The 25,237-nt window shown below is 39.0% G+C and overlaps 1 protein-coding gene across 12 annotated transcripts in view; it reads right to left on the bottom strand.

The window, feature by feature from the left end:
• Positions 1 to 25,237, bottom strand: part of ENPP2 (ectonucleotide pyrophosphatase/phosphodiesterase 2) — a 116,703-nt gene that overhangs the window by 37,354 nt on the left and 54,112 nt on the right. For 9 of the 12 annotated variants that reach the window (XM_055287126.2, XM_063643527.1, XM_055287127.2 and 6 more), the window contains 7 exons: positions 25,061 to 25,121; positions 23,264 to 23,361; positions 22,962 to 23,041; positions 22,062 to 22,181; positions 13,420 to 13,475; positions 6,898 to 6,963; positions 6,188 to 6,260 (listed from right to left, as the gene is read on the bottom strand). In XM_055287126.2, the coding sequence (XP_055143101.1) occupies positions 6,188 to 6,260; positions 6,898 to 6,963; positions 13,420 to 13,475; positions 22,062 to 22,181; positions 22,962 to 23,041; positions 23,264 to 23,361; positions 25,061 to 25,121 (554 nt within the window). Of the gene's footprint in view, positions 1 to 1,434; positions 1,591 to 6,187; positions 6,261 to 6,897; positions 6,964 to 13,419; positions 13,476 to 22,061; positions 22,182 to 22,961; positions 23,042 to 23,263; positions 23,362 to 25,060; positions 25,122 to 25,237 lie in introns of all 12 variants that reach the window. The other 3 variants (XM_063643524.1, XM_063643525.1, XM_055287122.2) reach the window with 1 other exon arrangement.

Genomic DNA, 25,237 nt, shown 5'->3' on the forward strand with positions numbered 1-25,237 from the left:
AAGGTATTGCTTCTCACTTTAGTTCTTTTAAAGCTGACTTTGAGTGAAACAAGAATCTATAAGAGTCCTAACTTAAACAGAAGTGAACCATGAGTTTGTTCTAGAAGGTTTCTTCTTTAACAACATATGAAAACTCAATTCTTTTCTGAAGACCATTTCCAAAGTCTAAAAAACATTATCTGTCTCTCATTTTCTTACTTCAAATGGAAATTTCTAACAGCATGAATGTTCTCACATACTAGAGGCTCTCTGTCCCCCTTTCATCTTTAGCTGTGCAATGGAAAGATTTTTAAGAAACATCTGATCAGACAAAGAATAGAAAGATACAGGGAGTATATTTAGATGAATTTTATAGCTTAGCTAACAATCACATAAATATACCCAAAATGATTAAGAACAGAAAGGATGTGAAATCATTTTTACTCAGACACATATTATCATCTTCCACTAGCATCTTCTCAGATGAATCAAGACCTTTCCTCATATTATTTCATTAGAGAAATCAGGTGTAAACTTTTGGTTTTTTCTTCATGACGGGAGTCAGTATTTCAAGTCCTATCCCAAGGAAGAAGTCACAGTTGAAAGTTTCAGAAAGAAATGTGCAGAATAATCGGAAGGGACTAACAGGTGTGGAACAAAGTGGTATTTGCTTCTGAGAAAATCAGGTTCTCCTCGAAGATCTCTGTCTAGATAAAGAAATACCAAATGCACAACATGTTTTGATCTTTGGCAATGACTTACTTTCCTTTATTCAGCAAGATGACTCAGGTAAAATCCAGAACCTACTTCTTAGGGATCAGTTCAGAGGATCACAAATAAGATACTGCTTCAGAGGTATTCAAAGGTTTCAGAAAAAGCAACAACTGATAGGCTCTTCTGAACATACTGGGAAGAGTAGACATTACTTGTGGAAATTACATACAACTCTATCCGCCCATTATTTTCTCTTTCTTTCTGTCTTAGCTATGTCCTTCTCTACAACCTACACATTTTCTGATCTCTGAAGGTACAGACCTCTAATCTAAGCCAACTTCCTATTGAGTTCTAATCCACATTGTCTTTGAGAATACCTCCTTTTACCTTGCAGGGTTGTTCTCAAGAACCAGGGCCACAAACCAAGTGACTGATTCTGTGAATAAGTACAAACAAAACCAATCTTAATAGTAACTCCAGCCTAAATGTTAATACTAGTTTTAGGGCAACTAACTCTTTAAAAAAGGAAAAGACTTCTTTTTTTCCTGTCATGTTGAATTCAGGCAGTCTTCACATCAGTGTTAACCTCTGAAGTACCACATTCTTCTGGACTCAAAGCCAAGGTCAATGCACCAGAGTTTTTCTAAAACTTGCTCAGCCGATTTTCCAACCAAGGCACTGAAGGCAACCTTCAACTCAGACCTGCCCGCCACAAAGCTTTGGAACAATAGATAAACTTACTTTGTCCTGACGAGTTTCCGCAGCATAATGATCCATCCTATGTATTTTTCTTCTTCTTTTCTTTGGAGGAGCAACTGGTCTTTCCTGTCTCCTCTTAGGGGCAACTTTCCTCTTAGGTCTCTTAGCCGGAGTAAAAGGTGAGCCATAACTACTCTCCTGTACTGGCGGATAGAGATGTCTGGACTCAGAAGTCGTCTGTCCCTCTGAGTCAGATATAAAGCTTACACTTTCCCATCTGGGATCAGCAGAGTCTCAGTTAGAATAACTAAGACTCCTTAAGTGAGAAAAAATTGGAAGGAGGGATGGATGATTAAAGGAACTGTATGGAGAGAAGCCTCCTAAATTGATGTTGATGCTGTTGTCACAGCTTCTTCTCTGAGAACAAGAATCCAATTTAAGAAAATCTAGTCATGTGGGTTTCTTCTGGCTGATATTTATGGATGTATGGGAAGGTGGCATTAGACAAGCTCTGTATTCCATTACTCCTACATTATGGAGAGGCTGGTCTTTGGTTATGAAAAGCTCTCCATCTATAAAGAACTAACTGAAAAGTAGGCCAAATACTGGCCACTTGGTCATTTCAAGATGACAATGAGGTTCATGTAAGTGATTCCAATTCAGAACCTGACAGTTATCTTTCTGTTCACGCCAGCAAATATGTCAAAGCAACTGTCACCTTCATTGGCAAGGATCCAGTGAAAAATTTTAAAACCAAGGATGGAATGAAACATAAATAATAAGTAATCCTCCTTAATCATAAACATACTCCCACAAATCAGGACTTTCAGCAGGACAGAAAACTCACTGACAATTGAGGTTTTCAGTACAGAGGAACTCTAAGTTAAAGTCTCTTTTAAATTTAGGTAAAATCTAAAAAGTCATCAAAAAGTCATCTCTTTTTTGTCTTGGTATATACAGACCAAGAAAGAGTCTACTTATGCTCTTGCTATCGGAAACCTGCTTTTAAGGGGAGTTGCATGCTATGGATTTTGTTTTGAAAATCCAGAGAGCAGTAAAGTTGACACATAAACTGAAGATAACCTTTTGGGATTTCCAAATGCTGGAGGAAAAACAGGCCCCTGATTTGCTGATGGTGCAAAGGTGAATTAAAGCAGCAAGCCTTGCTGTCTACCTCACTGACTTCTCTTGGGAGGAATGTCTTGAGAGCCATTCAGATGCAGGAAGGGGCGGGAGGAGGAACAATGTTAGTGTATCCAAGAAGGGGAACATCTGCCATGCGATTTCACTGTTTCCAGGGCAAGCCACGGCAAAGGCACTTCTGTTTCTGTCTCATCCTCTCCTCTGTCTCCACTAGAGCGATCAAAAGACACAGCCTCAAAGACTTTGGTTTTGTTTGTTTGTTTTTTAATGCTCCTAGTTTTAGGCAAATCTCCATAAGAAAAGCAGCAAAAGGAAAAGAGGATTTTCCATTTCACAGTCACTGAATACATTCTGCTAGCGCTCAAGTCGGCCCATCAAACTCTATGCCATTTGCAAGAGACCTCAACATTCCAAAGACTCCAAAGGTGAGCCCTTCCGATTGCAGCAGGTTAGAGGAGCAGAAGAGTAGGGTTTAGTCAAACTGGGTTTTCATCCAGTGATTATATTGCATGTATTTCCTTCTTCAAATGTTAGAGGTAGATGAGAACTAAGTTTTCACTGACCAGCCATACTTTAGCCTGAATTTAGAAATTTTAGCCTAAGGTTATTAAGAGGATGGGAGGTAGAGGTGCAAATTTCCCTGCATTTCAGGATACTTTGCCATCTGAAGGTAGAGACTAGCCAGCCAAAGCTCTGCCTGTAGGCCCGGAAGAGCAGCCGAACAAGGGGTCACAGAAAAAGCATAGAAGGTCAAAAAGAAAAAGATTGCGCCAATAATCAAAAGCAAGCATATTTTTGAACATTCACCATTACACTCTGAAACCAGGAGCAATACACCATTTCTTGAAGCTATTAGCTCAATGTTTGGTCATCTCATTTAATAGCTTTTGAGAATCATCCTGAAAAAATGTGTACTCAAATATTTAGCAAATAAAGCACACATTTCAACTGAATTCATCTCATTGTGGCATATAGCATTTTGGTAGTTAAAATCATTTCAATGAAATTTCAAATATAAGTTATTTTCTTATATGTGAAAGATAAGTTACCAATTTTAAAATAATCTTTCAACTAGTATGTTATAATCTTTTCATGTATAATAAGTGTAAATGATGACATATAGGTAGGCATATAGGATACATAGGTATATAAACCAATTAGCCTACAATAGAAGAGAACTTTTGCTGACTTGCTTTGGTTTCATGTTTTAAAAGTGTAAACTATTTTGTTTTTCTTTCAGTTAAAATAAGATTCCTAGAACCAGATGAGAAATAATTGAAATCTGAAAATATCCTTTGCCTTATGAGAAGAAAATGACCAAGTTATCAGATTACCATTACTGAAGATATACTCCAAGATATCCAATTAAGCATTTATCCAGTAGACATATGAAAATACCCTAGCTGCAAGAAGTAGTAATACTGAAAAAAACATAACATGAATACTTTCAATTCTTAATTCAAAGGTACTGTAGGAAAAATCTCTGTTTATATATTTATGAGCAACCCTGGACATAGAAAAATTATTATAGCAGATTAAAGCATCCTGTATCCTGCTTCATTTATTCCCTACTCAGTACTTTCAAAAAAACTTATTTGTTTCTTAATTCACACAAACATACTTTCATGCATGTAATTGTAACTGAACTACACATATTAGAAACCCAAAGATGTTTATTGATTAAGAACATTTATCATTAAGCCATATAACTTTCAAGGTTTGAGTTATACCTCATCCGTATTATTAAAAGCCAACTTTTGCCATAAAGAAAATGTTCTGTGTAATTTGAACATAGTTATTAACTGACCACTTTGCTTATCTCCTGGACTGAAGGAGGGTTAAATGGTTCCATGGAAGGGACTGTGGTCTGGGAGTCAAAAGTTCTGTGGTGCTGTCTTCAAGTTCTCCACTTAGCAGGCAAGCGAAAGTACCAGAGTCCTACCTTTAAAAGAACAGCTACACCAATCCGTTTTGCCTACCCCACAGGTTCTTTGAGGGGATGTTATTACCCAAGAAGTCAAACTTTTAAGTACGGAACATGGAACGGCTTAGGTGTTTTGTTTTGTGAACATTTTGATAAAATGTGGTTCCTTTTGTTCCCTTTAGGTTAATCTCAAAGAAAGTCAATCTAAAAATAAAAATGCCATTCTTGCTTTGGTGTTCTTTACTGGCATCATGTATGCAGATGTTTATCTCATTTTATCATTTGTGTTTCACCATCACACAAGACAGGTTAAACTTCAAAGGGACAGAAAAAGAGCATCTGACTTATATAACTTCAGTGATTTAAGACAAACTAAGAATGGTTTTACATAGATATTAGTTACTAGTGCTTAAATAAATCACCTCTGAATTGATGTCAAAGCATTCAGAAACACTTATGACTCCTTGGTCACATGCTGCAATTTGTCAAAAATACTTAAACCAAGATATGTTTACCTGTATTTCTAATTCATCTGAAAACAATGAACTTTATTATAGTCAGCAGTGTCCTATGGGTTACTAGGCTACTTAAGTATTTAAAAATACTTAAAAGTTTAGATTTGCAAACTCCATCATATTTTTTACTATCTATGCTGAAATGTGGGATCATTTCTAACCATTCCTTTCCCACCTTCTGAATTTGAAATTATACTGGACACTACCTCACAGATTGTCTTCCATGATGAGGGCTGAGTGTTTGATAAAAATATGTCACCCTCGGCTGGGCACGGTGGCTCACGCCTGTAATCCCAGCACTTTGGGAGGCCAAGGCTGGTGGATCACCTGAGGTCAGGAGTTCGAGACCAGCCTGGCACAACATGGCAGAAACCTGTCCCTACTAAAAATACAAAAATTAGCTGAGCGTGGTGGTGCACGCCTGTAATCCCAGCTACTTGGGAGGCTGAGACAGGAGAATCACTTGAACCTGGGAAGTGAAGGTTGCAGTGAGCCAAGATTGCACCACTGCACTCCAGCCTAGGTGACGGAGCAAGATTCCGTCTCAAAAAAAACAAAAAAAAGTCACTCTGCTCTGCTAAGCAGATTCATTCAGTGGTATATTTCTCTCGAGAATTTATGTTACTTTGGGGGGTGATGAATATGTTCATATCTTGAATGTGGTGACAATTTCACAGTATATATACCTATGCCAAAATGTATTAAATTCAAAAGGGTCCATTACTATAACTTATGCCAGGTTGATTGTATTATATCTGCTAAGGTTATTTGAGCTGCTTAGCTGATCTACCCTCTCTAAACTACCTAATCATTTTAAGGGTGCTGAAATTCATTTACAATGTTTTGCATTGCAGGTTTCATCTCAAGATTTTTTTCCATGCCTATCCCGTTGAAGGCAAATGTCAACCCTTCCTGATTATTCACCCTCCAACTGATGCCCACAAGGCTAGAATGTACCCCATTTCCTGTTAACATCAAGTTTAGGATATATTATTATTTAAATATCAAAGCAATCTGAAATGAAGCTCCTGTAAGAGAAACAGGAAGTTTTAAGATTTTAAAAAAATATTTTTAGTCTTGTAGTTACTTGACTTTGCATAAACCTTGTAGATACAAACATCCATCTAGACTTTATACAAATCCTGAAATAAGGTCAGTAGGTCAGGTAGCCCAGGGCCACAGGTTCTTCTCAGGCAGATGCTAAACCACTAACCTCAGGGCCGAAAGGGCCATATTTGTGTCCAGAGAAATCAGGTTGTTCAGAATAGAAGGCATAGACCGAAGGCCTATAAGAAAATTGGAAGGTTCAGAATCTCTCCTAAACCACACGTAACAAAAAATATCACATATTTTTAAAAGACGCATTTTAAAAAAATGTTCTCAAGTTTAATTTATCCTTTAACTACTATTCATATTAGCATGGAAATTTTTTTTTTCTATTGCTTCTATGACCACCACCCCAACTGTGGTAACTGCCTGGAACCACCTTCAGGACTCAAAAGTCACAAAGGAAAACTTGAACCTGTACTCGGGTCCTTGACCCTCAAGATAACAGAGCCTGGTGGTAATTCACATGGGCTGTGCAATCTGCAGCCTGAAAGAACAACTAACTCCATTACAGAAAAGCATCTCTCTTTATACTCCTGCAATCCTTGGGATGCTGCTGGTTCATTTATCAAAGCCAGAAACTCCCTTCGGCTCTGCTGTAGTGGACAGAATTAATAGCTGCAGTAACCCAAGTAATTAAATGGTCCCAATAACCAAAGTCTATTGAATCCTTCTTAGGGAAGTAACGCTTAAGGCTAAGAACCACAAAACTTTTAATTCCAAATATTGACTGTGCTTCTATTCCACAGTCTAGCGTTTCATGCAATTCTAAACTAAGAAATGTACTGAAGAAAGAAGAAGGAGAGAAACGAATACCTCTCATTGTCTGGCAGGGTGAGCCACTGCAGTATGGTTAATATTCTCCGCTCGTGAGGGATAACACTGGAGGGTAAAAGCAAGCAAAGCATGTTGTTAGGTTTCATTTCCACAAACTCAAGCCTGATGAGTGCTTGCTCTTGCACCCAGGCCAAATGCTCTCTATTTACCACCATCTGTTTTCACTTCATTTGTAGTAAAAGGCCCTCTTTCGAATTAGCGTTTAAACTACTATTTCCATTTGCAACATATTACGTTGCTCAACCTCTTCCACAGAAGACTACACTGGAAACTCTGATTCACAGTCAGAATGAGGAACCTGTCTTGCTAATCAGAAACTCCACTACAAGTAGAAAGGACCCTGGTTTCAGAATCAATGTCATTTATTCTGTCAAGCCTTTAGCTATGGCCATAAAGGGATCCCCAATCTGCCTCTTGCTGGCAGTGTGACCTCTCTTGACCACTCGGTCTCAGTTTACTTATCGGTAAGATAAAGCTAACAGCAAAGAACACTGTACAGCTTGGTTGTAAGGATGAAATGAGACAAGACAAGGAAAGGGCATGTCCAGTGCTGAAGACACAGTAAGTTCTTTAAAAACATATTTTTATTAATGATCATAATTAGTCATCATTCTGCCTCTAAATAACGGTATGACTTTAGAAACATTATCTAACCTGAAACTTTAAGTTCCTCCTCTATAAAATAATGGGTTAGGGAAGGTATTCTTGCCATTTTCTTCTAGCCCTATAAAAATCTACCAAGAATAGGCCGGGTGCAGTGGCTCATGCCTGTAATCCCAGCATTTTGGGAAGCTGAGGCAAGCAGATCACCTGAGGTCAGGAGTTCGAGACCAGCCAGACCAGCATGGCAAAACCCCATCACTGCTAAAAATACAAAATTAGCCAGGCATGGTGGCACATGCCTGTAATCCCAGCTACTTGGGAGGCTGAGGCAAGAGAATCGCTTGAATCTGGGAGGCAGAGGTTGCAGTGAGCCAAGATTACGCCATTGCACTCCAGCCTGGGCAACAAGAGTGAAACTCTATCTCAAAAAAAAAAAGAATAGGCACATATAATTAAGAGACTGACAAAAAGGGTATAATCTTCATCCACAATGACTTTTGTGTTTAAGTCTCTTTCCTCTGTTGAAATAGAATTACCCTAAGTCTGGCACTAGCTTTAAGGGCTCTAAGGGCTCTCAGCTAACATGACAGTACTGCATCCCAGGCTGAGTTACATTAAGATGCTCACAAGCTGAGTGATATCTTTAGTCAGAGGAAATTCACCCACTCTTTCCCAACAGGGAGCACAAAATGCATTTTCACTCCCCTATCCAAGACCAGGCATGAGAGGCATGTTCATGATGAATTCACACTAAAGCACAAGTTTAAATGTGGTCAGGAAAAATTATTGTGGAACATTGGTGAGCCATTTAAACTTTTACTCTCGGTGGACATGAGCAGTGAGAGAGCCGGGAGAAGGATAAATCCTCAAGCTGGGGCTCTCCTCAAGTGGTTTCTCTCCCTCCCCCATCACCATCCAGCTCACAGGGATTTGTCATTCCCCAGGCATCCTCTCTTTCTGGAACTATCACACGAGACCAGAAAATCATGTGTGCCATAAAATGAGTCCAAATTTAAACATATTCCAATGCTATTGGATAAATATGACCCTGATCACTATATCCTATAATTGAATTAGAAATAGGCAGAACAAAGCCAGGTTAATCACTTGAGGAATTTAATTCTTCAGCTTTAGAAATCCTTTGTATCTGAGCAAAATAATTGCATACTTTGAATTCTTTCCTGTTTAAAAAAAAAAGTGAATGCCAGAGCCTTTTCATTTTACCTTATTTCACTACCTGCCTAAAAGCTGCTTTATTTTACGTAATTGGTGTTAAGCCGCAGAAATGGGCCCTAATGAACCCACTTTTAATACTAATGGAAAAATACAAACTAACAGAATCTGTGTCAAGCTCAGAATGCTCACCCCGAATGTCCTCATTGGATGGGGTACTTGAACAACAGTAGACAGGGAATTAAAAGCGCCAGCTATGAGGCCAGAGTGCTTGGGTTTGAATCCTGACTCCAACAAATGCTGGTGATAAGACTTGGCAAGTTATCTAAACTTTTGATGCCTCTGGAAAATGAGGACAATAATAGTACCTATCTCATAAAGTTGTTGTAAAGGTGAAAAGAGAATACATTTAGAATAGTGAAAAGCATTTAGAATAGTGCTGGGCACACAGAAAGGGTTTAGAAAAATGTTAGCTTTTATAGTTATATACTAAAGGTATAGATCCACAGAGATGATATATTCATTCACAAAATATTTGTTAAGGGCATATTGGGTTTAAGGCATTTGTGTAAACATAAATAAAGATATTCCTACCAAAAAGACTATTATGGAGGAGTCGTCATTTTCTTTGGGGGAAAGATAAGCAAGTGATTATTCTTTTCTGGGCAGGGGCTGATTGTGTTTGTGTTAAGAGACTAAGATGAGGACACTGGAGGTCTGAGTAGCCATCCTACCTCTGACCTTAGGTGCGACATTTAACCTCTCTAGGCCTTAGTGTTCTAACCTCTCAATCTCTCTCTGTCTCTCTCTCTCTTTTTTTTTTTTTTTGTTGAGATGGGGTCTTGCTCTGTTGCCTAGACTGGAGTGCAGTGGCACAATCTCGGCTCATTGCAATCTCCACCTCCCCGGTTCAAGCGATTCTCCTGCCTCAGTCTCCCAAGTAGCTGGGATTAAAGGTGCCTGCCACCATGCCTGGCTAATTTTTGTATTTTTAGTAGAGACAGGGTTTCACCATGTTGGCCAGGCTGGTTTTGAACTCCTGACCTCAAGTGATCCACCCACCTCGGCCTCCAAAAGTGCTGGGATTACAGGCATGAGCCACCACACCTGGCCTCTAATCTCTTAAATGAGGAGTTGGGCAAGGCTGTCTGTAAGTTTCCTAGGAGTTCTAGGTTATCTTTATGAAATAACCTCAGAAACCAAAAGAACATGGCCCTTAGCCATTAGCGTTTCAAATATTCAAATACAATGCACAGACAGCACAAATAAATCTAACCAAGAAAGAGCAAAAAAAGAGATGGGGTACATGTTGCTGTCTTCACCACCACTGATTGATGGAGAATTTGTCATGAGACCAAGTATATTAGACATGGTCAAAAAAAAAAGACTAAATTAAGTATTTACTAGTAAAGGAAAGCAAATTATCATAAGTCATATATAACCCTTGTCTAGTCAATGTTGAGAGAATGTGAATAAGAAAACAAATACCATTTATTAGTTGTTCTCTACATACCAAATACCCTAATAAGCATTTTACATTGTTTTATTTTATTTTATTTTTTATTTTTTGAGACAGAGTCTCGCTCTGTCACCCAGGCTGGAGTGCGGTGGCGTGGTCTCGGCTCACTGCAAGCTCCGCCTCCTGGGTTCACACTATTCTCCTGCCTCAGCCTCCTGAGTAGCTGGGATTACAGGCACCCGCCATCACGCCTGGCTAATTTTTTGTATTTTTAGTAGAGACAGGGTTTCACCATGTTAGCCAGGATGGTCTCAATCTCCTGACCTTGGGATCCACCCACCTCGGCCTCCCAAAGTGCTGGGATTACAGGCGTGAGCCGCCGCACCTGGCCTATTTTATTTTTGAGACAGGATCTCACTCTGTTACCCAGGCTGGGGTGCAGTGGTACCATCTCAGCTCACTGCAGACTCAACCTCCTCGGGCTTGGTCATCCTCCCACCTCAGCCTCCCAAGTAGCTAGGACTATAGGCACGTGCCACCATGCCTGGCTAATTTTCGTATATTTTGTAGGGATGGGTTTTTGCCATGTTGCCCACCTTGGTCTCAAACTCCTGTGCTCAAGGGATCCACCTGCCTTCCAAAGTGCTGAGACTACAGGCATGAGCCCCCATGCCTGGCCATAAGCATTTTAAATATGTTAGCTCATTGCATCTTTGCAACATCCCATGATGAAGATACCATATATATGTGTGTGTGTGTGTGTGTGTGTGTGTGTGTGTGTGTATATATATATATTTTTTTTTTTTTTTTTTGAGACAGAGTTTCACTCTTGTTGCCCGGGTTGGAGTGCAATGGCATGATCTCAGCTCACCGAAACCTCTGCCTCCTAGTTTCAAGCCATTCTCCTGCCTCAGCCTCCCGAGTAGCTGGGATTACAGACATGTGTCCCCATGCCTGGCTAATTTTTTTTTTTTTTTTTTTTTTTTTTTAGGAGAGACGAGGTTTCTCCATGTTGAATAGGCTGATCTCGAACTCCTGACCTCAGGTGATCTGCCCACCTCGGCCTCCCAAAGTGCTGGGATTACAGGCGTGAGCCACCATACCCAGCCGAAGAAACTATAATTTTTATTTGAAGATGAGGACATGGATTTGTTGAGAGATTAAATCACTAGTCCAAGGTCACCAATCTAATAAGCAGCCAAGCTGGGATGAGAATCAACGTAAACAATCATACATAATGGGAATTACTGTCTTTGAACATGAATTCGCACAAAACAATGGAGCATCAGCCGAAGATTATTTCGGAATGAAATACTATCATTTAAAAGACAAGAATAATTCTAGGTTGCAGTACAGAACCGTGTTTTTTAGATGGCTTTCAAAGTCTAAGTCTATGGTTTGAATCAGGCTCTAAATTTTTTAAGTTTTCAAAATATATACTGTGTAGATTTCCTTGACATATATATTCTCTTAACTAACTGAAAGTGTGATCCTATTTTTTGAAGTTGTAAAATGCTTCAAAAAAAGGGGGAAAAATGAATCTAAGTCACTTTCAGGATACAGAGATAAAATAATAGTCTGAGAAGCAAATGAAAGTTACAGACATCTTTGGAGCATACAAAAGCCAGCTTCTTATAAGTGGTTTCAAACGGGTGGAGAAAATTGCCATTCAAAACCAGAACACTGGGCCTTTTCAATGAGGCTTTGCAGCAGTTTCAGGGGGGCAAAGGTGGGGACTCAGTATTAATTATGTTGTTGGCTCCTCTCCATTCTGCCAGGCAAATATGTTACAGAACAGAAGAAATTACTTCTATAAGCATCTATGACAGTCAAGAGTTAAAGAAATGTCACGCATAGGATAACATTGGTAAATCAACATGCTGTTTATATTAAGCAGTATCATTTCCAACCTACCTACACTTACTTCTCAACTCAGAAACCTCTTTAAAAAAAAAAAAAAAGAAAGAAATGTTTTAAAGGGACAGTGTGTGCTACATTCAAATCACCAAATCCAATTTCAATTTAGCCCTTCAAATCTGAAAAAGCTACTTTTATTTCTGATTTTGGAGAATATAGACAGTACCGTTCTGGATTAATTTGAGCCTGCAATGGCTGTCAGCACACTGCTATTATAGAATAGTCAGATTTTTGTTAGGCATAGAGGCAAATACAGAAACAGCTTTAGGTGGTTTAAAAAAAAAAAAAGATGGAAAGAACATCTCAGTGGGAACAAAATCCCTGCGAAAGTTGAAACAGATTCCTTTTCTTACCAAGGAACCTTAAAAATCATCAACATGTTAATACTTTTATGAGGTAAAATTCATCTTAAGGCTTATGAACATTAACTGCTTATCCCCCCATCACTTGTTTAGGGATGGAAAGGAGCCCCATTTTCTTATTTAAAAAAATCCTGGAGTTCAGGGGGAAAATGAGGTGAAAATAGAGGCTTCCCCTTGGTCTCCTGTCTGGAACTTTCAATCTCCAGACCACTCCATTGGCTCCCCAGAGGCCTGAGACCATCTAGATATTTTTAAGTTGTGAACCAAAATAAAAATAATATGTTGTCATATATTTATAGAAAATAATAATGAAAGCCACTGCCATAAACAGTCTAAGAGAAATATACATGTCCTAGATGGCGAGTTACCAAAAACCTACAAACAGGAATAGAAAAATCTAAAGGACATCCGGAAGGAGGAGAGACCATCTTACTTACATTCTGTTAAGAGAGGATGGGGCCGGGCGCGGTGGCTCATGCCTGTAATCCCAGCACTTTGGGAGACAGAGGCGGGCGGATCACGAGGTCAGGAGTTTGAGACCAGCCTGGCCAACATGATGAAACCCTGTCTCTACTAAAGATACAAAAAATTAGCCGGGAGTGGTAGCAGGTGCCTGTAATTCCAACCACTTGGGAGGCTGAGGCAGGAGAATCGCTTGAACCCGGGAGGCAGAGGTTGTAGTGAGCCAAGATCACGCCACTGCACTCCAGCCTGGGTGACAGGGCAAGACTCTGTCTCAAAAAAAAAAAAAAAAAAACCGAGACAGGATGGAAAAAAGGAGAGCCAGAGGAGAAAGAGAAGGTAGGATGAGGCACAGAGGGAGAATCTCAGGAAAAAAAACACCTGGAAGGTTATTTTGATTTAGTAAATATTCAAAAGTTCTATATTTTCACATTTAACTGAAACAAAATAAAACTTAAATTGATGTTTTATAAATTGAATCATAGCTGTCATTTTATAAACAGTGACAAAATAAAGGTAACTTACACAGACCAAAAGAATGTTCCAGCTTTCACCCCTTGCTTGGTGGCTGTAATCCATAGCTAATGAGGAAAATATAAGCGGCTTAAAATGTGTTCTGAGTTTTTGTCAAAGAAGAAAAAGGTTTTGAAACACATTAGATCAGATATCTTATACTCTACTCATACCCCAACATAAATTTCCCATTATTTGCAACCATTTATTTTCACATCTGGAAGTCAGAATCATTATTTCCACAAATGTTATTCAATATATTCTCTGCAAAAGCTCTCAAAAGCTCCTGCTATGATTCTAGTGACATATTTTTAAAACTCTTATTTTATCTCAAAAGCCTCTCTCTTCTGTACCTGTCTTTTCTGATCATTGTTTTGAACAATTAACTTATGCAGCAGAATTCTGCTCATCAAAGGACCCAAGAGTGAGCCATATGTTTCCTTTACTATTGAAAGCCTCAAGGAGGAGTGCCCCAATTTGGCACCCAGATGTCAGAATCTTGGAACCCAGATCATCTTGTTTTAGTTTAAACTAGATGAATGAGAAGTGGGGAAAAGGCTAATTTTTAATTTTGATTTTTCCTGTATCTTTTACCTAGCCTTTTGGTAAATGTTATTTTAGAGGAAAGTTCCTAGAATAAGTTAAGTGAACCAAGCATTTCATTAAGGTTTTTAAAATATTCTTTATACCATGTACTATTGAGGAGGCATAAGATATAGGAGTTTAGAACCCAGGCTCTGCAACCAGACAGTTTGGATTTTAAGCCTTGTTTCTGTCACTTACCAGCCATGTAGTCCTCCGGCAAGTGACTTAATATCTTTGTGTTTCTGTTTCCTTTACAATGTAAATAATATTATCTAGCACATAGGATTATTCTAAGCTTTAATGAGTTAATACATTTAAAGTCTTTAAACCAGTGTCTTAACATCTGGCAAACACTCGATAAATTTACGTATTTATTGTTATGCAATAATGGAAATAAATAATCCAGTTATTCTAGTAATATTAAAAACAGCCTAAGATGCCAAGTGTCCCACTGAACAGAAGTCTATGAGAAGAAACCCCCTCACTTAAAGAAAAAGAATGGAAGCAAATACCAGAGAGAACTGTGGTTTGCCTAAGACCAAAACAAAAATGATCTGGGAATTGTAGCCAGCCCCTTTTCTAGTTTCATTGTCACCAGGCTTTGAGAGTATCGTTAAAGAGTGACAACTTATTTTTTTGAGGAAATAGGTAACTGGGAGGTGGAGAACATCCAGGAGCTTAACCATTGTTTCAAAATCATCTGGTATACCTCCCCTGGGAAAGCTTGAAAAGGGTTCCAGACCCCTTGGAGCCTCTAAAAATCCTCAGCCCCAAACTCACAGCTACTGTAGCTGGCAGATGAGGGATGGGGCAGGAGAACGTACAGAGCACTCCAGTCTGTGGGTTCTGAGCTGCTGGTGAATTTCATCAGCCTGGGAGAGGTAGGGGCCTCATCCTATTCACACGGCTCTGAGGGACCAGACCTTCTTGGCCAGACTTTTGGTTCCCTGGGATGTTTGCAGACGTAAGAATCTCAGATTGCTCTGAGAGCCCTTCACTCCATTTAGTCCAAAGCTCTTTCTGCTTTAAAGACAAATTCTGGCATCCTCCAGGAACCCCAGCCCAACCAGGGTTAAGAATGTGTCCTGGACTTTCATTCATTCTTGTTCCAGCACCTCCACCAGCAAGAAGATGAGCTCAAGTGAAGTGCTGGACACACTATAAAACCATGCCAGTTCCTGCTGGGTGTGGTGGCTCACGCCTGTAATCCCAGCACTTTGGGAGGCCAAGGCAGGCAGATCACGAGGTCAGGAGATCGAGACCATCCTGGCTAACACGGTGAAACCCCGTTTCTACTAAAAAATACAAAAAATTAGCTGGGCGTGGTGGCAGGCGCCTGTAGTCCCAGCTACTTGGGAGGCTGAGGCAGGAGAATGGCATTAACCCAGGAGGTGGAGCTTGCAGTGAGCCGAGATCACGCCACTGCACTCCAGCCTGGGCGACAGAGCGAGACTCCATCTCAAAAAAATAAAATAAAATAAAATAAAAATAAAAAATAAAAAATAAATAAAACCATGCCAGTTCCCAAAGAGGTCATTTCCTTATATTAAGGAACCTATTTTCATACTTATTTTAATTGCACATATACAATCTTAGCATATTCAATATCCAAACAACTTCCTAGATGTACTGCCTTGCTATTTCCAAGGAGATTATACTAGGCAATATTTGGCATCTATGAAATTTAAGATTAATATGGAGTTTCCTAAAGGAAAACAAATTGTTAATACAAATTTGTCAAATAATGACCCTGCACTTTCAAAAATTATACTGTAGAATACATGCTGACGTTGGCATTATCAGGGCAACAGGAAGTTCTGAGAGTTAATTTAACTCAGTAATCCTTAGGGAAAAAAGATCACTGGAAGAGATCTTTGCAGTGTCAAAAGGAAGGAGCACACAGAGTGAAAATGACAGGGTATGTTAAAATTATTATGATGGCAAAATTAAGATCATTTGTTCTTTATATTTTTCTATACTTTCCAACAATTTTACAGTGACAATCAACTTATTTGTAATCAGAAAAAAAACAGTTTTAAAAAACAGTGTTCTTAGAAGCATACAGTGTAAACGATGGAGGCAATTTAAAGGTAAAATTTGTATTTCTTCTAAAAAAATCAAAAAGCAGAAAAATTCTGCCTGTTTCTTGGTAAAAGTCAGGTTGACCACATTTTCAAAAAGAAAATTGAGAGCATGATCAGAAAGGTATAAAAACTGAACAAAAAAGATAAAATACTCAAAATGAAAAGCATATTTTCCCAAGAGGGAAAAAAAAGGCACTAAAATATTTGTCCAGAAGAAGAAAAGTGAATACAAGCCAATAAAGTTATAAAAAAGAGAGAGAGAGAGAGAAGCTTCCCGGTTCCTTGTCAATTTAGAGATATAAGTGTTAAAATTTCTCTGAATTTGAATGCAATATAAATTTCTTCAGAGGGTGGTTTAAAAAAAAAAACCAGGCCAGGTGCGGTGGCTCACGCCTATAATCCCAGCACTTTGGGAGGCCGAGGGAGGGTGGATTACCTGAGGTCAGGAGTTCGAGACCAGCCTGGCCAACATGGTGAAACCCGTCTCTACTAAAGATACAAAAATCAGCCAGGCGTTATGATGGGCACCTGTAATCCCAGCTAGTCAGGAGGCTGAGGCAGGAGAATCGCTTAAACCTGGGAGGCAGAGGTTGTAGTGAGCTGAGATCGCACCACTGCACTCCAGCCTGGATAAGAGAGTGAGATTCTGTCTTTAAATAAATAAATAAATAAATAAATAAATAAATAAATAAATAAAAATCACACAGCTAAAAAAATAAGCTTAAGAAAACACTGGGTTTGGGCTTTCTCCCTCTAATCCCAAAACTCCCTGCATTGCTTTCCTTTATCTGGAGGCCCAGCTTTCAACATTTGTGTCCTAGATGCTGCTTTGTGAAAAGGGGACAAATGGGAATGATATTGTATCTTGTGATATGCTATTTATTAGGAATCAAAAAGGCTTCCTCCACAGGAACCAAGTGGGTTAAAAATGAAATTCAACACTTTCTCAAATTCAGCATGTAGCTTTGGGAGAAAAGGAGAAGTTTGGAAAAAGAAAAATATTAGCCAAAAACATTTTTTCAAAAAACGTAAACTACTAGTGTCGTCTTTCTAGCAGTTCCTGAAGGGAAATAATTCCTTTGCATTCAAAAGCATTGAGCTAGGATAAACAGAATTCTAGGAGACCAGGGTGGGGCACTTGCTTCAGCAGATCAATCGCTGAGAATCAGAACAAATTAAGGATGTGAGGGTTGGGGGAGGCAGCAGAAGAGACTGCGGCCCAATGCAGCTGGTTTCCATGTGATTAGAGCCAGAAGGAGGTGAGTGAGGAAGCTGTTGGCAAGTGGCCAGGAGCTGCCCAGGCTGAGATGGAGTGCTGTCCTTAAGGCCACCTACCCTAGGGGAAGCACAGGCCAAACATGCCCCCGAAGGAAGCAAAGAACAGTTCCATCCAAAACACAATAGCGGAGCCAGGCTCTAGATTGGGTCTTCAAAACAGAAATACACCAAGTCCCTACCTGCATGGGACCCACAATGTAAAGCAGACCTGTGAATAACCAACTTCAACAGGAGGTGGTCAGGCTGGGCACGGTGGCTCACACTTGTAATCCCAGCACTTTGGGAGGCCAAGGCAGGCAGATCACTTGAGGTCAGGAGTTCAAGAGCCTGGTTGACATAGTGAAACTCCATCTCTACTAAAAATACAAAAAAAAATTTATCTAGGCATGGTGGCACGCGCCTGTAATCCCAGCTACTCAGGAGGTAGAGGTACGAGAATCACTTGAACCCGGGAGGCGGAGGTTGCTGTGAGCCGAGACTGTGCCACTGCCCTCCAGCCTGGGCGACAGAGCAAAACTCTGTCTCAAAAAAATAAAAATAAAAAGAGGTTGTCAAATTTATGATAGAAAAAAATATAAAAGCCCAAAGGACAGTCACTTTGCTTAGCCAGAGCTGGAAATGCTGGGGGAAGGAAGGCCTCCTGGGGACAGACACTTCAGCTGAAATTTGGAAGAAAAATAAGAGGCTGGTAAGCAAAGGCTCCAGGTAAGCAGAGCTTGCCCTAACTAGGTACATTTGGATACAGCACCAAGAGAAAAAACTGCAGGTCTACGGTAGTATATGGAAAAGAAACAACAGAATAAAGAATAGGTTAAATGTTCCTGAAAAGAAATATTGTCCCTTTATCAGGACAATAAAACAGATAAAAAGAGGTTAGCAATGACTTGTACTTTCCATCAAGTCAATCCCTTTTGGCCTGGAAAGTCACCCCTATTCTGTGTCATTCTTCTTCTCCTTGCTGTCTCTGTCTTAAACACACATTTCTTGCATTTTTACACTGCAGTCATTCAATAAAATGGTTTCTGTTCCAACTCATTGTGTCACCAATACTGGCAGAGAGCAATTCTACGTCAAGCAACTTAAGTGATAAGAACGCATCTGCTGGACAGTTGCAGTTGGGATCACACCTGTAATCCCAAGACTTTGGGAGGCTGAGGCAGGCAGCTCGCTTGAGCTCAGAAGTTGGAGACAATCCTGGGCAACAAGGCGAAATGTTGTCTCTACAAAAGATACAAAAATTAGCCAGGCATGGTAGTGTGTGCCTATAGTCCCACCTGCTCAGGAGACTGAGGTGGGAGGGTTGCTTGAGCTGAGACTGCAGTGAGCCAAAATCATGCCACTGCACTCCAGCCTGAGTGACTATACTGAGACCTTGTCTCATTAAAAACAATAATAATAAATTTTTTAAAAATAATAATCTGCTCCTCTTAGAAACACCTTACTCCAGAAATGCTGACTTCAGAGGACTTGGATCATGATGGGGTATTAGACTTGTTTCTCAAATCTCCACATTTAGTCAACTCCTAGGAATCCCATTCATTCCTCCCATTGCTGAGAATCCAGATTTAAACTGAACAGGGAACAATCCCATGGAAGTATCTTTGTATTAGAAATTGCAGGACGGTAGCAGAGAGAATTTCCAAAGAAACCAACCCACTTAAGAAACTCCATTAAACTACATATGAGAAATGTAGGGTCCTACAGCAAATGACTGCTTCTAGCAGTGCATGCTGAGTATTAGCAAATTAAAAGCAGATTAGACTTTGTTTAATTGGCTATATCAAGGCTGAAAAAAAAAGATTAAATTAAATTATAAAAGACTAAATTAAATTATTTTTGGAAGACGCCTAGTTAGATTCAAATTTTCAAATGGCCATTGTACAATTGACTCATCCCATCTACTGGAGTTTATGCTAGGACAAGAAGTGGCTTTTATTCACCATGAAATCTGACCCCTATGCCATTTGGCTAAATGTCTTGCATGGTTTAGTCCCTCAGTAAAAATAAATTGAGTTTAATTTAATTATCTGTCTAAGATTTGTATAAATATTTTCTCTTATAAATGTATAAAAATTTATAAGACTTTTGTAAATATTTTTTCACTGGTGATTTTAAAATGTGGAAGCCTCTGAGAGGATGGTATAAATGCTTGTAGAATATTCATTAATTTTTTTCTTATAGTACTTTTAGTTGCTTATATTCTTATACTTTGACTAAAGTTTCTTTTTAATTAATTACTTTTTATTTATAACTGAGATATAATAATTGTGCATATTTATGGGATACAGTGTGATGTTTCAATGCATGTGTACATTGTGTAATGATCAAATCACGGTAATTACCATATCCATAACTTTAAACATTTATCATTTCTTTTTGGTGACAACATTTAAAATTTTCTATCTTAAATACACTACATTGTTATTTGCTATAGTCACTCTACTGTATAATAGAACACCCTACTGTATAATAGAATAAAACAATACTTTGTCTATATGTTTTTCCAATATGCCAAATTTCAATAAAATGTGTTTTTAAATTGTAGTTACTATGCTCCTGGGAATTCTTTTTTTTTTTTTTGAGGTGGAGTCTCGCACTGTCACCCAGGCTGGAGTGCAATGGTGCGATCTCAACTCACTGCAACCTCCACCTCCTGGTTCAAGCAATTTTCCTGCCTCAGCCTCCTGAGTAGCTAGGATTACAGGCGCCCACCACCACACCTGGCTAATTTTTTGTATTTTTAGTAGAGATGGAGTTTCACTACGTTGGCCAGGCTGGTCTCAAACTCCTGACCCCGTGATCCACCCGCCTCAGCCTCCCAAAGTGCTGAGCCACCGTGCCCAGCTCCTCCTAGGAATTCTTACGGTGGCCATCTTGCCCAAGATGACAGAAACACTAGTCAGTTTCACCACAAATCTTGGTCAGCATGAGGAGAGTACTAAACTTGGTCAGATGCGTCAACTTTGGGAGTTAGTGAGGAAACGGGTAAACAGAGTTGAAACAGAGACTTCACTTCATTGGGGAGGTTAACAGCATTTCCTCTGCTCCGCTTTTACAGAAGTTAATGAATATGTGGCCTCATCTTCTTCTGAGTCATCCTAACCCAAAGCAAACCTTATGTCAACACTTGGTGTAAGGTGATCCAATTTGATAAAATTACTATTTATCTCTAATCCTTTAAGGTTCTTCAGGTAAGTTTGCTTCCATGATCAAATTAATATAAAAGACTCACTAGTGAAAGCTTAATGGAGCTCTAATTTCAATCATTTTGTTTACTCATAAAATATTCCCCTATCATAAACTTTGAAAAAATCCACCCTGTCAACCGATTTCACTATGATCACACCCTAGGCCATTATGGACTTCTGGGAGTCCAGCCTGAATAAAGACAGCAGAATCAGAACATCTATTATGAGGAAACTTTTCTGCAGATGTGCAAGAAGTCTTCCGGTGTTTATTTTTTTAATAAAAAGCTCATATTTATCCTTGCATACTGATTTACCTATTATGCAATATAAATATTTTGATCACAAATGACCTTTTCTTAAAGTGAGATACCTTAAGAAAAAATTTCTATTTATAGTCCTTATTTTGTCCATAAATTGCAGCAAACATTTCCAGGTACAAGCTCATTGAGGCATAGTGGATACATGGATGTGTGCAGACACTGCCCACCACTCATGCCACGGTTGAGTGCACAAAGTTCTCCCAGCCCTCTTCTCTAACCAGTGCTCCAGGAAGCCACTGTCCCCAATCAGAATTGGCATGAGATGGAACCACTTACCATCTTACTTCTACATGTTTCTGATTGCCTGTGTGCCCTGGGATATGTTCCTAGGTAATTCTGATACTTCTGGCCAGAAGCTTGTACACTTCAGCCCAGCTCTGCACATTCAACAACTGTGGCTTTATGCTGCTTTGCTCATGTCTGACCAAAGCAAGTTGCATAACCATACACACAGTCACAGGAAAAACATTAGGTAGAATGCCACCTACAACCTTTTTATTTTCTGCCCAGTCATTTGATCTGAAGTAAACAGGGTGATTTCTTTTCAAAGTATTAATTTGCTATTTCAGTATCAAGGTAGAATTCTGCTTTTTATATTTAACTTCCATGATTTTTAAAAAATAGATTAAATAAAAAAATTCATGAATTTACTGTGGATTTCAGTGAGTTCCCTTTTTTTCAGCAAGTTTCCCCGTTTCTGTTATTATAGCATCAGGGCTAACATATTGGGGAAGTCACAGTCATACACTTCTGTTTTTTATTATACCCCTAAATCTGGGAAATCAACGAGATCTGACTATTTCTTTGTCAAAATGGTTCTGAAATTCACCTCGTCACCATTGTCATCACCATAATCCTAGGGAAGACACTCTTCATCTCACTTTTATAATCATAGCCTCACAAACATGCATGCATATATACACACAGAGACACATACATATATTTATACATACATGTATATTCTATGTGCACATACGTATGTATACATACATATATACATAATATATATGCATATATCAGATACATATATACATATATAATGCATATATACACATATTTCATGTTTGTATGTATATTAAAAGTATCAAAAGACAGAAACATTGCCAAGTATGAGGAAATTATATGCATTTTTTCCACATCTAACAAATTTGGGGATGAAATGTCTCAACACCTGAACACACAATAAATGCAAAACTTACCGGCTGACCTCCCCACCATCTATGATTAAATTTCTCTCGCCCTCGCAGATGAAAAGTGGCATCAAATACAGGATCATACATTGAATTGCCAACAATTCCATGTGATTCTGGATATAGCCCCTTTTTGTAAAAGTAAATTTATTGTTAAAATAACAATACAATAATCGACATACATTAGTTCTAGTATAAATTTTCTTAGCATAGAAGGTTTTATAGCAATACTTAATTTCCAAAATTATTTAAGACATATATAACCTTCACTGTGTATCTGTTTGAGCAAACATGAATAATATCTATGGGACAAATTATAAGCCATCTGAGAAACTTAATATGATTATAAGAAATTTAATATTGGGGTTTTTTACTACTGTAATTTAAGAAGATGACAATAATTTTTATTACAATAAATTAACCTTTAGTTTGGAATGTATACATGTGCCTCCAAAGAAGCTTCTATTTCTAAATACACTTTTCTTTCTTTCTAAATTCTATTGCTCCCCAAATCAATAAAAAAATAAATAAATAAATTATGTTTTAAAGAAGAAAGAGTGGTAGAATTTGAAGTACCTGAAAATTAAAACATAGCCCTGAAGTCAATATTTTTATTTGCAAATTCAGAAAATAAACAATAGACCCTCTGGTATTTGAGAGAAGTTTGATGTATGTGTTCAAACAGAACTGCACCTGAGAAAAGGTTTCAGCTTTAAAGTTGGAATGAAGTTCAATCACCCACAAAGTTGTAAAAGGCATTTGCTGTGAACAAATGACCCAGATAAGATGGAAAACAGAAAGATTTTCTTGAGCACTAAGGAACACGTTCTAAAAGTAAAGTCTCCCCTTTAAAGTCATTCCAGGATGAAATCAGCCCTTTGAATGTGTATCATTTGAAAAAATACTTACAGTGGCCAAAGTATATAAGTTAGGAAAGGTTTTAGTTGGGTACACCGGCCTCATGTAGGGAGAATGTGTGCCACACGACCCTGGAAAGATAATTGCAAATATTAGAACAAGAGAATCAACAGGAATTGCTTATAGAAAATCCATTTTGTAAACACTCAGACACGTGTTACCTTCACTTCTGTATTTCAAATAATAAAACACATTTAAAACTACGTGCCCATAGATCTCAAAGCCCACAGCCCACTGGTTACTGTGGAGATCCTGGATTACAGATAAGAACACAGAGTATGGAAATTACTTACTTAGTTTTTCAATATTAGGCATGACTTTGCTGCCTTTCTTCATGTATGATGCGCGGAAGCCATCCACGGAGAAGATGATTAATGGAGGGCGAACAAACCTTAAACAGTAACACATTAAGCTTTTAGAAACATTGCCACAGAGTTGCCATTACGCCCAGTGATTCTCAATAATGGGAGCAATAATTTCCAAGAAAAAATTTCAGCCGGGAGTGGTGGCTTACACTTATAATCCCAGTACTTTGGGAGTCCGAGGCGGGCTGATCACCTGAGGTCAGGAGTTTGAGACCAGCCTAGTCAACACAGTAAAACCCCGTCTCTACTACAAATACAAAAATTAGCTGGGCGTGGTGGCGGGCACCTGTAATCCCAGCTACTTGGGATGCTGAGGCAGGAGAATCACTTGAACAGGGGAGACGGATGTTGCAGTGAGCTGAGATCGCACCATCGCACTTCAGCCTGGGTGACAAGAGCGAAACTCCATCTCAAAAAAATAAAATCAAATAAAAAAACCGAACATATTCATTTAACCATTTAACCACAAGCCAGTCGTAGTTAAATCAAGACTGCCCAACAAAAACATTCTGTCAGTCATTCATTATCTGAATTCTTGTGTATGAGATCTGTTAAGTTATGGTACAAATGAAACAGTCATGAAATATTTCTGTTTTGTAACAAATAACACAGTGACCTGTTATTATTCATTGGTAGCTTTTTTTGAGATTAGCTATCAAGGCTGCCCTTTCTGTTCTTGTTCTTCATGTCTGCGAAGATCATTTTTGTTCCGGGGATGTGCTTCTTGGGATTCTCCAAATACTCCATTGAGTGTATCCTCTCCCCAGGTGATGCTTTTGTTCTTATGGGCCTCTGTATGAGAGAATCCAATGGCCTGATCTGTCTTCCCCGCAAAGAGACCATGGAGATTTGACCCAGCCATGTGTTTGCCTCCCTTTTCAACAGTGTGGAACTGGGCACGCTTCTGAACAAAAATGCTCTTGCCTTTTTCAACGTCACCCATATTTAATTCTCTCTTTGGTCGCTGGTGCTCTAAAGGTTCCCATTCAGAAGCCAGATGTCCCACTGCCTTGGATGCCTTTTTTTTTTTTTTTTTTTTTTTTTTAGAGGGGGTCTCTTTCATCCAGGCTGGAGTCCAGTGGCACAATCTGGGCTCACTGCAACCTCTGTCTCCTGGGTTCAAGCGATTCTCATGCCTCTGCCTCCCAAGTAGCTGGGATTACAAGTGTTGGCTAATTTTTTTGTATTTTTTTTTAGTAGAGGCGGGGTGTCACCATGCTGGCCAGGCTGGTCTCAAACTCCTGACCTCAAATGATATGCCCGCCTCAGCCTCCCAAAGTGCTGGGATTACAGGTGTGTAATCAATAAGTAATAATTACTTATTGGATAACATAGTTTTAAAGGTTCTCTAGGCTTCCTCTTTCATTCCCCACTCCCCGCAAAATAGGCAAAACAAGAACTCCAGAAAAAACAATACTGAAAAAAAGTCTTAGCCAAAACATTCAGATGCACTTTGTAAAATCTTCAGCTGAGATGGAATATAGGGGATGTTCAGACCCCAATATGTGCAGAGGTGATTGGAGAAAACTGGGGGGAAGAAAACTATCACCATTTCAAGACATACCTTCGACCTTTCGACACACGAATTACTCCTAAGTACTCATAAGTTTGCCTGTACAAGAGGATTTCAGTTCCACATTGTTTCTAAATACTTCTCTTTTCATTTCCTGTGAGAGTTTATCAGCTAATACATCAAACTTCAAAATAGTCATAAAATACACTCACCCTGCAGGGCATTCTGGGGCCTTTATTTCCTCACAGTCATCATCAACCCAATGGGACTCTCCTATAAGGAAAAATGGGTAAATGTATTGTTGAATCTAATTACAAATGCCATGCCTTGAAGCTCACAATTCCAGGATCTGTGTCCTATTTGATACTTTCTTTATGGGATATCACCAA

The sequence above is a fragment of the Symphalangus syndactylus genome, chromosome 7 (genome assembly GCF_028878055.3).
Source record: "Symphalangus syndactylus isolate Jambi chromosome 7, NHGRI_mSymSyn1-v2.1_pri, whole genome shotgun sequence".
Taxonomy (NCBI): Eukaryota; Metazoa; Chordata; class Mammalia; order Primates; family Hylobatidae; genus Symphalangus; species Symphalangus syndactylus.